Source organism: Hemitrygon akajei, chromosome 7 (genome assembly GCF_048418815.1).
Source record: "Hemitrygon akajei chromosome 7, sHemAka1.3, whole genome shotgun sequence".
Lineage (NCBI taxonomy): Eukaryota > Metazoa > Chordata > Chondrichthyes > Myliobatiformes > Dasyatidae > Hemitrygon > Hemitrygon akajei.
The window spans coordinates 66,714,284-66,727,815 of NC_133130.1; the positions used below are offsets into that span (position 1 = coordinate 66,714,284).

At 41.0% G+C, this 13,532-nt stretch overlaps 1 protein-coding gene across 4 annotated transcripts; it reads right to left on the reverse strand.

Moving 5' to 3' along the window:
• Positions 1 to 259: 259 nt before the first annotated feature.
• Positions 260 to 6,135, reverse strand: tbxtb (T-box transcription factor Tb). Of its 4 annotated transcripts, none has more exons than XM_073050160.1 (8): positions 5,858 to 6,135; positions 5,207 to 5,471; positions 4,386 to 4,520; positions 4,067 to 4,128; positions 3,924 to 3,982; positions 3,647 to 3,820; positions 2,584 to 2,716; positions 260 to 1,449 (listed from the first exon to the last, which is right to left on the reverse strand). In XM_073050160.1, exons 1-8 carry the CDS (start codon positions 6,058 to 6,060, stop codon positions 1,182 to 1,184), a joined length of 1,299 nt encoding a protein of 432 aa, XP_072906261.1. In that variant the 5' UTR covers positions 6,061 to 6,135; the 3' UTR covers positions 260 to 1,181. The 4 variants fall into 4 exon arrangements, with proteins under 4 accessions (XP_072906261.1, XP_072906260.1, XP_072906259.1 ...); XM_073050159.1 differs by having other exon boundaries at positions 3,647 to 3,823; XM_073050158.1 differs by having other exon boundaries at positions 3,924 to 3,985.
• Between the last annotated feature and the right edge of the window lie 7,397 nt (positions 6,136 to 13,532).

Genomic DNA, 13,532 nt, shown 5'->3' on the forward strand with positions numbered 1-13,532 from the left:
CTGCAAAGTAATCTGCCATAAATATTTTAAACTTTTTCTCTGTTCTGCGTTCTCTCAATGCATTACTAATATAGTACAAGAATACCTTCGGATATAACGCTATGAGCAATGACTCCGAAATGTAAAAGAGGAACTACATTGACTTGGGGATCACATTTCACCTGGCCAACGGTGGGGAACAAGAGAGAAAAGCAGAAAAGGACTTCACTGGGAAAACGAAAGGTGTCAAAAAAACAATTTATTTTTAAATGCATTTCAGAAAAGTCAGCGTTTATAAGAAAGGATTGATAAACTTTATGTACACTTGTGTGGTTGCCCCGATCAGCCTTTGATTCTCAGATAAAATAATGAACAGCATTTTTTTTACATCGTTCAAAGGTGTCAGTGACAGGTTCTGTCTCCAGACGCCTAGTTTAACGCAACATTATATTCTGGAAGTTCTCTGTAAATAGAGTAAAAACACTGATACTTTCAACTAAAGGTTGGGAAAACAAAGTCTTAGATGAAAGTTTCTGTTACGTATTTCAATTACTTGTACAGTCCATCTCTTTCCAAAAATATGTTCCTCTACCTCTAGTAGTATTTGCACTTGCTTAAGAGATGTCGAAGGTAACTTATACAATGTGGAGAATGCGACGAGTAAACCCATCTAACCTATATTTGACCCACTATCACTGGCTGCAATCGTGAGATCATTGACTATCAACTTTGGTTAGCATCTGAGGACTTGCACACCGGCCAACAATAAATTTTAAGGCACTTTGTTAAGACTTAAATGCGCTGAAAATAGTCTGCATATAATTCTTGCATTATTTGCCTTCATAGGTCCCAATGCAGTTTCAAGCTTTCTTTATTAGAATGGTTTTTCAGTCGTGTCATATCTTCACTAAATCATTGTTAACAGAGCACTATGAAAACGACCATTGATTGTCAATGAAATATTTAATACTGTAATACCAAATCCATAACGCCAAGTTTGCAGAATCTTTGTACGGAGCAACTCAGCTCTGACGATGAATATGGTAATATTTTCAAACACGCTAAAAAGTTTGTTTCTTGTGCTATTCGTCCGTTTCCCTGCTGGAGTACAAACGTTAAATCCGAAACAAAGGGACGTGGAGACAGGCAAGAGGTCCTTAAATTAAATAAATGGTTAGGGAATGGAGTGGACACAGGCGTCTTCACAAGGATGGCGGAGTAACTGGAGTCCATGTGGAGGCTAGTCTGCTGTGCGGAGAAGTGTCGAACTGACTGTCAGTGAGCTCCATTCCGGTTCCGCTGTCATATAATGGCGATCCTGATGAGGTGGCATTCACTGAATGAGGCAAAGTGGGATAATGAGCCGGAGAACCCCGTAGAAATTGTGAGCTCAAGCCGTTAGACATTGTCCCAGACTGGGACACGGGGGTTATGGTGCTGTTACTGACTGACCACAGACTTGGGTATTGGCTGCAATGAAAACAAAGTAATTATTAAACCTTATGCGACTTTCTTATACAGAATGGTTAATGAGTGCTTCATCACTGTCCGTGTTATGATTGCGCTACAGTGAAGCAAATACAAGGCCATTCGGCCCAGCGATTCTACACTCACTCTGAGGAAAAAAAAGCAATCTTGCTTTGCCTAACAACTGCATCTTTATCTCTAATCCTGTAAATTTTAGTACCCGTGTAGCTCCCCTCAAAATGAACTGGAAAGTTCTTCCAGCTAAATGTGGAAGAAAATTTCCGGATATTCAGGTAGAATAATCCAGACCCAAAAAGGTCAGAAAGAAAAAAATAACAAATCTCCAAATCTGGCTAATATGTTGGAGTTATAAGAATCAAAGACAATGACGAACCAAAGTAACTGTTTTTAAAGACAGAAATTAGTTTTAAAGTATTCAATATGAATCATTTTCTATTTGTGCCCATTTTCTATTGATGACTGAAAACATAGCTTTTTGTAAGTTTTAAAAGGTTTAAAATATTTAAAAGGTTCATATATTCAAAGAATTAGAATAACCATTGATGGTTGAATCTTCCTTGAAATCAGGATTAGGCTGGATAGTGGGGTGAGTGTAAGGGCAATATAGTTAGAGCAACTATTCTCCGATTTTTTTTACACTGAGTTAGGTGAAAGTGAAGTTTCATACCTTTTTTTCAAAACTGCCATCTTATTTGCTGCTGAACTACTTCCTGTAAGGCTTTCCAAAACCCAATTTGTTTTAATAAACTTCTTTAATTCCAGATTCCATGGATAATCATATTACATTTCAAATGAAAATTAATTTAGTAACTTTCACTTTGATGGAATACTTATGGCAATTATGAATTGTTTTCTGTTTCCAATACTTCGTTGTTTGGCCTTATTATGGATGAAATGTGATTCAAATTAGCTATTTCATTGCATTTCATTCTATTTGCTTTAAGAGCAGGTTTAGAGATTAATTTAAATGCTTTCATAAAGAAAATTAAAATAAGGGATTTGGTAATTGCAGGATTCCAAATTGACCCTGGGAACTAGCAAGAATTTGTGTTACCATTGGAAAGGGTCCTCAATGTTGTGATATTTCATCAGATTTATCTGTTAAAGATCTCATACCTGGAGCTGGTGGCAGTCCCAGTGTTGTGTGTCATGGGCAACATGCCTGTATGTGTAGAAACCTGTAGACTGGACCAGTTGTCGTGGCTGGGAAGCATGGACAGACAAGCTGAAGAGTTATCAGAATAACCAGCTGCAAGGAAACACCACAGGAAATGGAATGTAGCTTAAATGTCACAAATAAGAGTAACTGTACAGTGCAACAGATATATTAAGAATGAACAATAAATTGAAATTGTTAAAATAAAGGCATTTTACCATGTCATCGTGTTGTTTAACATCTAGCTGAATGTTCCATTTGAGGAGCTAAATGTTTCCCTAATCATTCTCAACCCAAGTCAAACTTTCCACTTTATAATATCTAACTATTTAGAACGTGCGAATGAATATGGTAAGTTTGATAAACAAATCCAACTTTAATGTTATTTTGGTAATAAAATTGCTATATGAAAAGGGGGCTGCCGTTATTATAATTTAAACTGGTAGAATATGGCTTTGGCTGGGCTTTCCCCCTTCTCCATCCATGTAGTTTTAATATTATTGTAATTAGTGTTTTTAGAACTTTTTTTGTCTACCTACACGTTCTCCCTGCACTCTGAACAGCACTGCTATGAAATTAAGTATCGCTGTAGTATTGGGACATAAATGGTTTCATTTCCTTCTACTTGGACGAGTACATCTCCATCAGACATTAGACCAAGGCTTAAATTACCTGGCATGTGATACTCTTTTCAACTGCGATTTTATCCCATATCACAGTTCTCGCCACAATCCGCCATCTCCTCCCCACACACTGACGCAGCCCTCCCCCTCCCCCCAGCTCCTGCTCTGTTGCCTTCGTTCTCTAGTCTCCCTTCCTAAATGCCCGCACAAGGCTGATTGTATCATACACTGGCGTCACTTTTGAAGGGAACACATTTTAGCAGTACATTCAGATTCTATAATAAAGTCTTCGACAATCCCAACAGCAGTTCAAACTTTATACACGAAAAGACCTGTTATTGTCAGGCATGATTGTTTCAGAAATTCTTACAATTGAATCTTGACTATCTTGACCACTTACTGGGCGAGTTGTTTCTGTGCGTATACGGACTGGGGTATGGAGCGGAGCGGTGATTCCTCAGGGTGGAATAACGTTCGCATCCATGGGGAGCTGAGAGAGACAGGGGGCCTCCATACTGGGCATGAGCGTTAGAGGGAGGACACAAGCTACCTGTGCCAGGCAGAAACCAGCCACCTACTGCCGAAGGAAGAATAAGCGAAAAGAGACAAGCAAATTAAAGTAATACAATCAGAGTACTTGTATGCGTCAATGAAATACATCTCGTTCAACAACTCACATTGGGAATATCCCGATTGTTGACTGTCTCCAACGTCATCTAACATTTCCTTGTGATCGCTTCTGGACGAGAAAAGCTTATTAACATAAAGCACGAAGTCACCATGACCCCACATATTATCACAAGATACTTTCATGGCTCACCTCTCTTTTGAATCAAGGAAGGCTTTTGCAAATGGATTGTACTTAATTTTAAGAGCTGTGATCTGTGGGCGAAAGAAGATAATTGTTGAGCTTTGATTGCACCGTTGAGTTACTGACATTTAATATTTTGGTGCTTTACTCAACTCGAATGTTAAGATTCAGTATTGTTATACAGTATGTTATTAATAAGCGCTCAACAGTTTTCAGACTGAATGTGATTATTACCAATCAATTGTAAGAACAATCAAGGACGACTGAGAACTCTTGGCTGCATCCTAGATTTCTGATAACACTATCAAATTATTCGAATGATACGTACTTCTTCATTCTGATAAGCTGTCACGGCTATGAACTGCGTCTCCGGGAACGAATGGCCACTAATCATCCTCTGAGGCCCCCCGACTCGTACAATGTGAATTCTGGGCTCGTACTTGTGCAGAGAGTTCAACATGATCTTTGAATTGAAAATTTAAAAAAAGATATTAGTTCTATTTTAAAAGCATTGATGTACTTTACAATAAATCGTTACAGTAATATTTGCCATACTCTTTCTCTTTAAGTTATACAGATTGCACTAAAACGTTAGAATTGCGTGATTCTGTGAAACTCCGGAAAATATCCGATGTTTATATAACCCACTTTGTCGAGTTAAATCATTCTTGCTTTCACTGGCCCTTCTTCCGTTTGAGCTAATTCTATCTAACTCAAAAATAAATACTTGTTATCTCCAGAATTCCCGCGCACCTGCTTCATGACATTGTATTTCTCCTCTTTCCATTTTGCAATTACTCCGCCGTAAAATGAAAGGCACTTGATTATATGGGAACGTGATGGCAATCAGGATAGTTTTGCTTTTCAGTATTGTCTCATGATACATTGGAGAATATTTCAATCGATCTTGTTTTCAGATTAATTAGGGGACAGTTTATTCACATATGGCGATAATTGGAAGAGTTCACAGATTTTCCATCTTCACATACTGTTGAGCTTAGGTATAAAAGTGTTATTAATAGCGCCGACTTATTTACTATCTAGATATGTAAACTAACATCAGAAAGAAAGTTGTCAAATTCCTAATTTATAATTGGATTCACTGGTTACTGAGCTTGGTCAAACCTGCTCTTTATTTAAAAGTTGTACCTGTCCTCCGCCATTGAGTTTGTTGGTGAGTTTGACTTTACTGAAGGAAACGGGGGCTTTCATCCAGTGCGCTCCAAAGTTGGGCGAGTCCGGGTGTATGTAAACACAGCTCGGAGCCTGGGGTTCCGGCTTCCCACCTGGAACCCACTCCCCGTTCACATACTTCCAGCGGTGATTGTCGGCAGCCACGAAATCCAACACGAACGAATACATGGCGTTGGGGTCTAGCCCGGACACATTCACTTTCAGTACAGGAAACATCCTCCTGAGAACAGAAAAAAAAATCAAGGCATGAAAACGGAGATGGGGGAGGGAGGGAGTGGTATGGTAAGTGTTCATTCATTACAACAGATTTTTCATGAATTCCTTTTTACAACACCCTGATGGGTATGCTTGTAAACGCACCACTCATAGTCAGAATTGTACTAAAATACGAGAAAAAGTAACCCCACACCCCCACCACACACAGAGGCACAATCCTAACATTCGAATGTTTTGCTACTGGCCCAATTACAAAAAGAAACAATTCAGGCCAAGTCATAAATTTGACTCGATTATTCGCCTACCTGTTTAGTAATCTATGCCTCCTCAGTCTGCAACGTGAAGAGCTTAGAAAGCACTTCCGAATAGGAATTGCCACTAACTGCCTACCTGCCGTTCTTAGTAACGATCATTTCGTTGGTTAGTTCCTTAAATTTTAGCCACAGATCCAGGTCTTCCAGGTTGACTTTCAGTTCCCTCTCGGTGGGATCTCCTTTTTCGCTTCCTGCCTGCAGTTCACTTTCCACCGCACTGAGAAGATGGTCCACGCGGTACTGTCCACTCTTCCCACTCTCAGCTCCACTGGAACTCATTGTTCTAATCCTTAGTGCCCACGGTTTTAACTCAGTTGGTTTTTATTCCAAGCTGAATGCTGCTTCTAAGAACAATATTCCTTTTGACCGTCTCACCGTGGCTCCCCATACATCCCAATAAATACTAATCAATCTGAGGGCTGACGTCAGGTAACTGTTTGGATAAACTCTGATTGGATGCGCAGTGCTTTGATCTGAGATGGCCTCACTGCGATTGGCCAGTGGCGGCCATATCAGTGAAACTGGGAGAAGCCTCTGAAGTTCCAGCCAGATGTAATTACCAGGTTAAATAGAGCTATTTTATGTAAATCTGCAAATGTTTACACCTATATCAAAGCACGGGGTTCAATGGGGAAATGGCTTTTAGGATATAGAGTCGCGGTCCTCTTAAGTGTCTAATCTGTTTGCAATACACTTTTTCACACATATCGAGACATGCAAACACTGATTTCAAATGGATTTTTGATATTAAACGGTCCTAAACATACTTTGCATGAGGAGTCCCGCTTACCAATATCTTGTATTGCTATTAATAAGGAATGAAACCTAATTCATAAAATGTTCACATATTACGAAATTACCATTAAAAAGTTCAACTGATAAGGTGCATTTGCTGACTTGGTATTTTATCAGGAGCAAATTTCTTATTGTGATGAAAGAAAGTAAATTGGAAATATTAGTGTACCCTTTACTATCATATACCCCAAACATATTCGAAATATCATAGTTTGCCAGCACAAATCCCAATACTGTACATCTTCAGATGAGGTCGACTCATCTGGGAGTTAAGGCGAACACTTCGTTCCGACCTACTGTACAAATGGGCTGATGCAAACGGTACTTTACCTCTCTCCAGAAAAAAAAAACAGGTTCAGAGATCAATGTGACAAGAAGTATTTAAATAAACCATTGATAGAGTTAGCACGAGGACGATACTCTTTGAAAAGACATACCCCAGATAATGAAATCTTCGGGAACAATTCTGAAGAAAACATCCCGGATGAAAATATCACACAGGGTTTGCGTTGAACCACCGCAGCGAAACTCGGACATGGTTGTACAGAAACTGCATGTTCCGGGTTGAAGTTCGTACTCCAAGACAAGCATTCTTACATATTTTCAAAATATATATTTATTCGGTTTGTTGACTTGATTTATTTTAACGTTATCGATAACTGAATACACGAGTAAGCTTACTCTCATAATCGGCAAATTGCACAGAATTGAAGGAATTCTTTCAATTAAAGGCTCACTGGGTTGAAGAAATATTCGCGCTGAGTAATCGGCTATCAATCATGAACCTTTAATGCACGCTCGATGCAAGTGAGCAAAACGGGGTTCAAGTTCTGACAAGTTTGAGAATACAAGCAAGTTTGTTTGGCAGATTATTGTTGTCGGGGTGTTGGTGGGGGGGGGGGGGGGAGGGAAGATCATTTGTAGGGCCACCAGGTCTGAAAAGAAAGCGGCTCATTGTGGGGGAGTCTGAGGATATCCATGGTGCATAAAAGAAAACTATTCACCGGTACAAGGGAAGCAATTTGGTTTTTTTCGGTTCGGAGGCTGGTTCTCAGGACCGAGTGCGGCAGGGGCAGCTACAGATCTTTTGAGTGTGAGCTACAGTGCATGACAGTTTACAGCCAAAAACTTCCTTCAGCCCTATAAACAGTGGTCAGAGAGGAGAGGGAGAGAGAAGGAAGACATTCCTCCCACTTGACTTTATAATTGATCTCATTCGGCCTGGTTTTGCCGATAGACTCAGGTGGACACTATTATTTTAATGATGACACAAAGTGAACTGAAAAACAGTGGGAATTTAGCACTTGTTTATTTTGTGCGTGCTCAGTTGCGGCATGATTTTGGGGTTTTTAGTCACTTTATCTTTAAATTACTGAGACGAACCAAAACGAAGTGGAAATGACTAAATGTGAATAACCGCATTCGTATTTTTATAAACCGTTCATGTTGAATCATTTCAAAAACAAAGTACCCGAATTAGTCTCATCGGGGGCTGGTTTTCAGAAAATAATTGCACAGAATAATCAAATACACGGAAAACTAGCTGTTTATTTCTGCCCAACAAATAAAACAAGTGTCTTTTATTTAACAGCAGTTTCCGCTTCATACCAGGACAGAAACTCCGTTCCCTCTTCATCCACCCAGAGAATACGACCGTATTTTAAGTGAAACTGCCGAAATGTGTATTTCCGCGGGCTTAAAAGGCATTTTAGTTTTAAGTTTTACGCAATAATATTTTGCTTTGGATTGGTGGAATATTTTCCAGTTCTCGCTTTCCTCTCAAGTTGTCACGCCTTACAGCAAAGCTTCAGAACAAAATGAATTTGACATGTAGTCGATAACTATTTCATTTACTCGTTTTATGAGCGGTGCTGCAAGGAATCTGATGTTGTAATTATAGAGAGCCTGATGTGCCTGATCCCTTGCACAGAGCGATCGACCACAGACACTCACAGAGAAAATGGTTATGGCACGGAGAGAGCAAGGCATCAGCTGCAGTTACACCTAGTGCGGCACCTAACTCAACATAATTATAAAAAATAAGAAAATAAAGTCAAATAGAATATCGTTACATGCCTTCATCTCCAAACATCAACCCAATTGTATAAATCCCAAGGACCAAACGATAGACAATGTGATTTGAAGAACCAAACAGAAGAAGAAATATTAAAATTACGTTCGATGCATGCTGGGTTTGCATTGGCAAGCTAACAGTATTCAATGGATCTTGAAGAGCATGTTTATCCCGGGCAACCGCGGTTCCCTTCTCGTCCCCGTCTCTTTGTGAGACCATATACTGTGGACATCTACACAGATCATTACAGCACAGTACAGACCCTTCCGTTCATCATGTTTGCTGACTGCTTAACCCACTTCAATATCAATCTAACCCTTCCCTCCTACATTGCCCTCCGTTTTTACTTAATCCACGTCTCTAACAGTCTCTTATATGTCTAATGTATCAGCCTCTACCACTCCCTTAGCAGGACATTCCAGAACCCCAATCTTTCTGTGTAACAAAAACTACTTCTGACATCCTCTCCCCTATACTTACTCCAATCATCTTAAAAAGGATTAGCCATTCTCACCCTGGGGAAAAAGTGCTGGCTACCTATGACTCTTACCATCTTATTATCACCTCTGTCAAGTCTCCTCTCATCTTGAGAAGGAGGAGGTTTAAAATGGGTCTGCAATGGAAGTTGTTCACATGGAGAGTGATTGATATCTGGAATGTACTGCCTGAGGTGTGTAGTCATGATAGGCATTATGTTTAGGAGGCATTTAGAGAAGAACTCAAATAGGCAGGATGTAGAAGGATACATACCTACTGCTGGTAAATGAGATTACTGTGGATGGGCAAAATAGCCATTATGGATTAGATGGGCTGAAGGCCCCATTTGTATGCTGGATAATTTCATCTTTCTTCTGAACAAAAAAATCAGAGGTCTATCCCAATTAATTTCTCCTCACACAACAATCCATCATCCCAGGAATCAACCTGGGAAAACAATGTTACATTCTTCCTTCACAAGGTAGACCAGTGAAGTGAGGTCTGCACACAGCACTCACCAGTGCTCATTTATACCTGGAGCCAAATGCTTCTTGTATTCAAATCTTTTTGCAATAAAGGTAATTGCACTGTTTGATTTCCTAACTGGCAATGAACCTACATGTTAACATACAGTAATCTGAGTACAAGGACTTCAGGTCTGTCTGAACTCAATGCCTTGCAATCTGACAACATTTGTAGAAACATAGTTCATCACAACCATAGAGAAAAAACTGTGTGAAAAGAGAATTGTGTTGAGTGCAGGATATGCTGTTCCTGTGCTGTGAACTTCATGAAAGAGGCAATCTAATTTCTGCCTCACCATTGAAGTGTATTATCCAATATGAAATTCCTACATTTTGTGATAAATCTGAATTAAGCTCAAAGACCTGGATTTTCCTTTCTCAGATTCTTTGAGTCTCATTCCTTCAATCTCATTATTTGTTGGTGAAAATGACTTTTTGAAGATTTACATTCTGTCATTTCCAAATGTTTTGATTTTTTATTCCACTCAGTTATTGACATTGAATTTGTTCTTTTCACTGACTATTCCATTCCGTTCCTGCACTGTTAATTTGGTTAAAAAGATACACTGCTATCATTCCCAGCTCCTTTCACTAAGGACCTCAGAATCAGAATCAGGTTTATTATCACTGGCGTGTGATGTGAAATTTGTTAACTTAGCAGCAGCAGTTCAATGTAACACATAATATAGAAATTTTTAAAACATGAAATAAAATAATAATAACTAAATAAATAAGTAAACAATACAGTACACTTATATTTAATAGATTTTTTAAAATGCAAAAAAACAGAAATACTGTATATTTAAAAGAGTGAGGTAGTGTCCACAATGTCCATTTAGGAATCGGATGACAGAAGGGAAGAAGCTGTTCCTGAATCACTGAGTGAGTGCCTTTAGGCTTCTGTACCTCCTGCCTGATGGTAGCATTGAGAAAAGGGCACGCCCTGGGTACTGGAGGTCCTTAATAATGGACGCTGCCTTTCTGAGACACCGCTCCCTGAAGATGTTCTGGGTACTTTGTAGGCTAGTGACCCAAGATGGAACTGACTAGATTTACAACCCTCTGCAGCTTCTTTCGGTCCTGTGCAGTAGCACCCTTCCCCCCAGACCAGATAGTGATGCAGCCTGTCAGAATGCTCTCCACTGTATATCTATAGAAGTTTTTGAGTGTATTTGTTTACATGCCAAAACTCTTCAAACTCCTAGTGAAGTGTAGCTGCTGTCTTGCCTTCTTTAAAACAACATCGATATGTTGGGACCAGGTTAGATCCTCACAGATCTTGAGACCCAGGAACTGGAAACTGCTCACTCTCTCCACTTCTGATCCCTCTGAGGATCAGTATGTGTTCCTTCATCTTACTCTTCCTGAAGTCCACAATCAGCCCCTTCATCTTACTGAATTTGAGTGCCAGGTTGTTGCTGCGGCACCACTCCACTAGTTGGCATATCTCATTCCCATACGCCCTTTTGTCACCAGCTGAGATTCTACCAACAATGGGGTGCATCATCAGCAAATTCATAGATGGTATTTGAGCTATACCTAGCACACAGTCATGGGTATACAGAGAAGAGCAGTGGGTAAGCAGATGCACCAGTGTTGCTCATTAGCGAGGAGAGATGTTATCACCAATCTGCACAGATTGTGTCTTCCAGTTAGGAAGTCGAGGATCCAATTGCAGAGGGAGGTACAGAGGCCCAGGTTCTGCAACTTCTCAATCAGGATTGTGGAATGATGGTATTAAATGCTGAACTATAGTCGATGAACAGCATCCTGAATTAGGTGTATGTGTTGTCTAGGTGGTCTAAAGCCATGTGGAGAGCCACTGAGATTGCATCTGCCGTTGACCTATTGTGGCGATAGGCAAACTGCAATGGGTCCAGGTCTTTGCTGAGGCAGGAGTTCAGTCTAGTCATGACCAACCTCTCAAAGCATTTCATCACTGTCAATGTGAGTGCTACCGGGCAATAGTCGTTAAGGCAGCTCACGTTTTTCTTTTTAGGCACTGGTATAATTGTTGCCTTTTTGAAGAAAGTGGGAACTTCCGCCCATAGCAGTGAAAGGTTGAAAATGTCCTTAAATGCTCCCGCTAGTTGGTTGGCACAGGCTTTCAGAGCCTTACCATTGGAACCATCTGCCTTGCGAGGGTTCACTCTCTTTAAAGACAACCTAAAATCGGCCTCTGAGACAGAGATCACAGGGTCATCAGGTGCAGCAGGGATCTTCACAGGTGTATTTGTGTTCTCCCTTTCAAAGCGGGCATAGAAGGCATTGAGTTCTTCTGTTAATGAAGCATTGCTGCCACTCATGCTATTGGGTTTTGCTTTGTAGGAAGTAATATCTTGCAGACCCTACCAGAATTTTCATGCATCTGATATCATCTCCAACCTTGTTTGAAATTGTCTCTTCACCCTTGAAATAGCCCTCTGCAAATCATACCTGGTTTTCTGGTACAGGCCTGGGTTGCCAGACTTGAATGCCACAGATCTAGCCTTCAGCAGACGGTGTACCTCCTGGTTCATCCATGGCTTTTGGTTTGGGAATGTACAGTAAGTCTTTGTAGGCACACACTCATCCACACAGGTTTTAATGAAGTCAGTAACAACTGCAGCATACTCATCCAGGTTTGAAGATGAATCCCTGAATACAGTCCAGTCCACCGAGTCAAAGCAGTCCTGTAGGCACTCCTGTGCTTCCCTTGTCCACCCATTCTTGATCCTCACTGCTGATGCTGCAGTCTTTAGTCTCTGCCGATACTCAGGGAGTAGAAGAAGCACAGACTTAACTTGCAAACATCTAAAAAACCGACCAATTTATGTGTTTAACTAATTGTATTCTGTGCACATCACCAAAAACAAAATCTGGAATTTCATAACACACACAAAATGCTGGTGGAACACAGCAGGTCAGGCAGCATTTATAAGGAGAAGCACTGTCGACGTTTTGGGCCGAGACCCTTCGTCAGGACTAACTGAAAGGAAAGATAGTAAGAGATTTGAAAGTAGTGGGGGGAGGGGGAAATGTGAAATGATAGGAGAAGACCGGAGGGGGTGGGATGAAGCCAAGAGCTGGAAAGGTGATTGGCGAAAGTGATACAGAGCTGGAGAAGGGAAAGGATCATGGGATGGGAGGCCTCGGGAGAAAGAAAGTTGGGAGGGGGAAGCACCAGAGGGAGATGGAGAACAGGCAAACAACTAAATATGTCAGGGATGGGGTAAGAAGGGGAGGAGGGGCATTTACGGAAGTTAGAGAAGTCAATGTTCATGCCATCAGGTTGGAGGCTACCCAGCCAGTATATAAGGTGTTGTTCCTCCAACCTGAGTGTGGATTCATCTTGACAGTAGAGGAGGCCATGGATAGACATATCAGAATGGGAATGGGACATGGAATTAAAATGTGTGGCCACTGGGAGATCCTGCTTTCTGTGGTGGACCGAGCGTAGGTTTTCAGCAAAACGGTCTCCCAGTCTGCGTCGGGTCTCACCAATATATAAAAGGCCACACCAAGAGCACCGGACACAGTATACCACACCAGCCGACTCACAGGTGAAGTGTGGCCTCACCTGGAAGGACTGTCTGGGGCCCTGAATGGTGGTGAGGGAGGAAGTGAGAATGGGGGAGTGCCGAATTTGAGGCCATGTCTCAAGATGAGAGGTTGAGGAGCAATTTCTTCTCACAGAGATTGTGAATCTTTGCTCCAGAGAAGAAGGTTCCTTTATTGTTGTAACCAGCCTCAGCTATTGTTCTGTCAGTTTACAGTCTGGATAGCAGGTGTAGCACTTGTTCCGCTTACAAGGATAAGTGCCAGGAGGGAGATCGGTGGGAAGGGATGGGGGGGGGGGGGTGCGTGACGAGTGGACAAGGGAATCGCATAGGGAGCAATCC

Excerpts from the sequence above, each read along its gene's own strand:
- tbxtb (XM_073050157.1), bottom strand. The coding sequence starts at position 6,060 with ATGAGTTCCAGTGGAGCTGAGAGTGGGAAGAGTGGACAGTACCGCGTG. Across the intron at positions 3,986-4,066 it reads TTCCTTGATTCAAAAGAGAG|AAGCGATCACAAGGAAATGT; the intron begins GTGAGCCATGAA and ends TTTCTCGTCCAG. Across the intron at positions 2,717-3,646 it reads GCACAGAAACAACTCGCCCA|CTGGTTATTCTGATAACTCT; the intron begins GTAAGTGGTCAA and ends GTTTCCTTGCAG.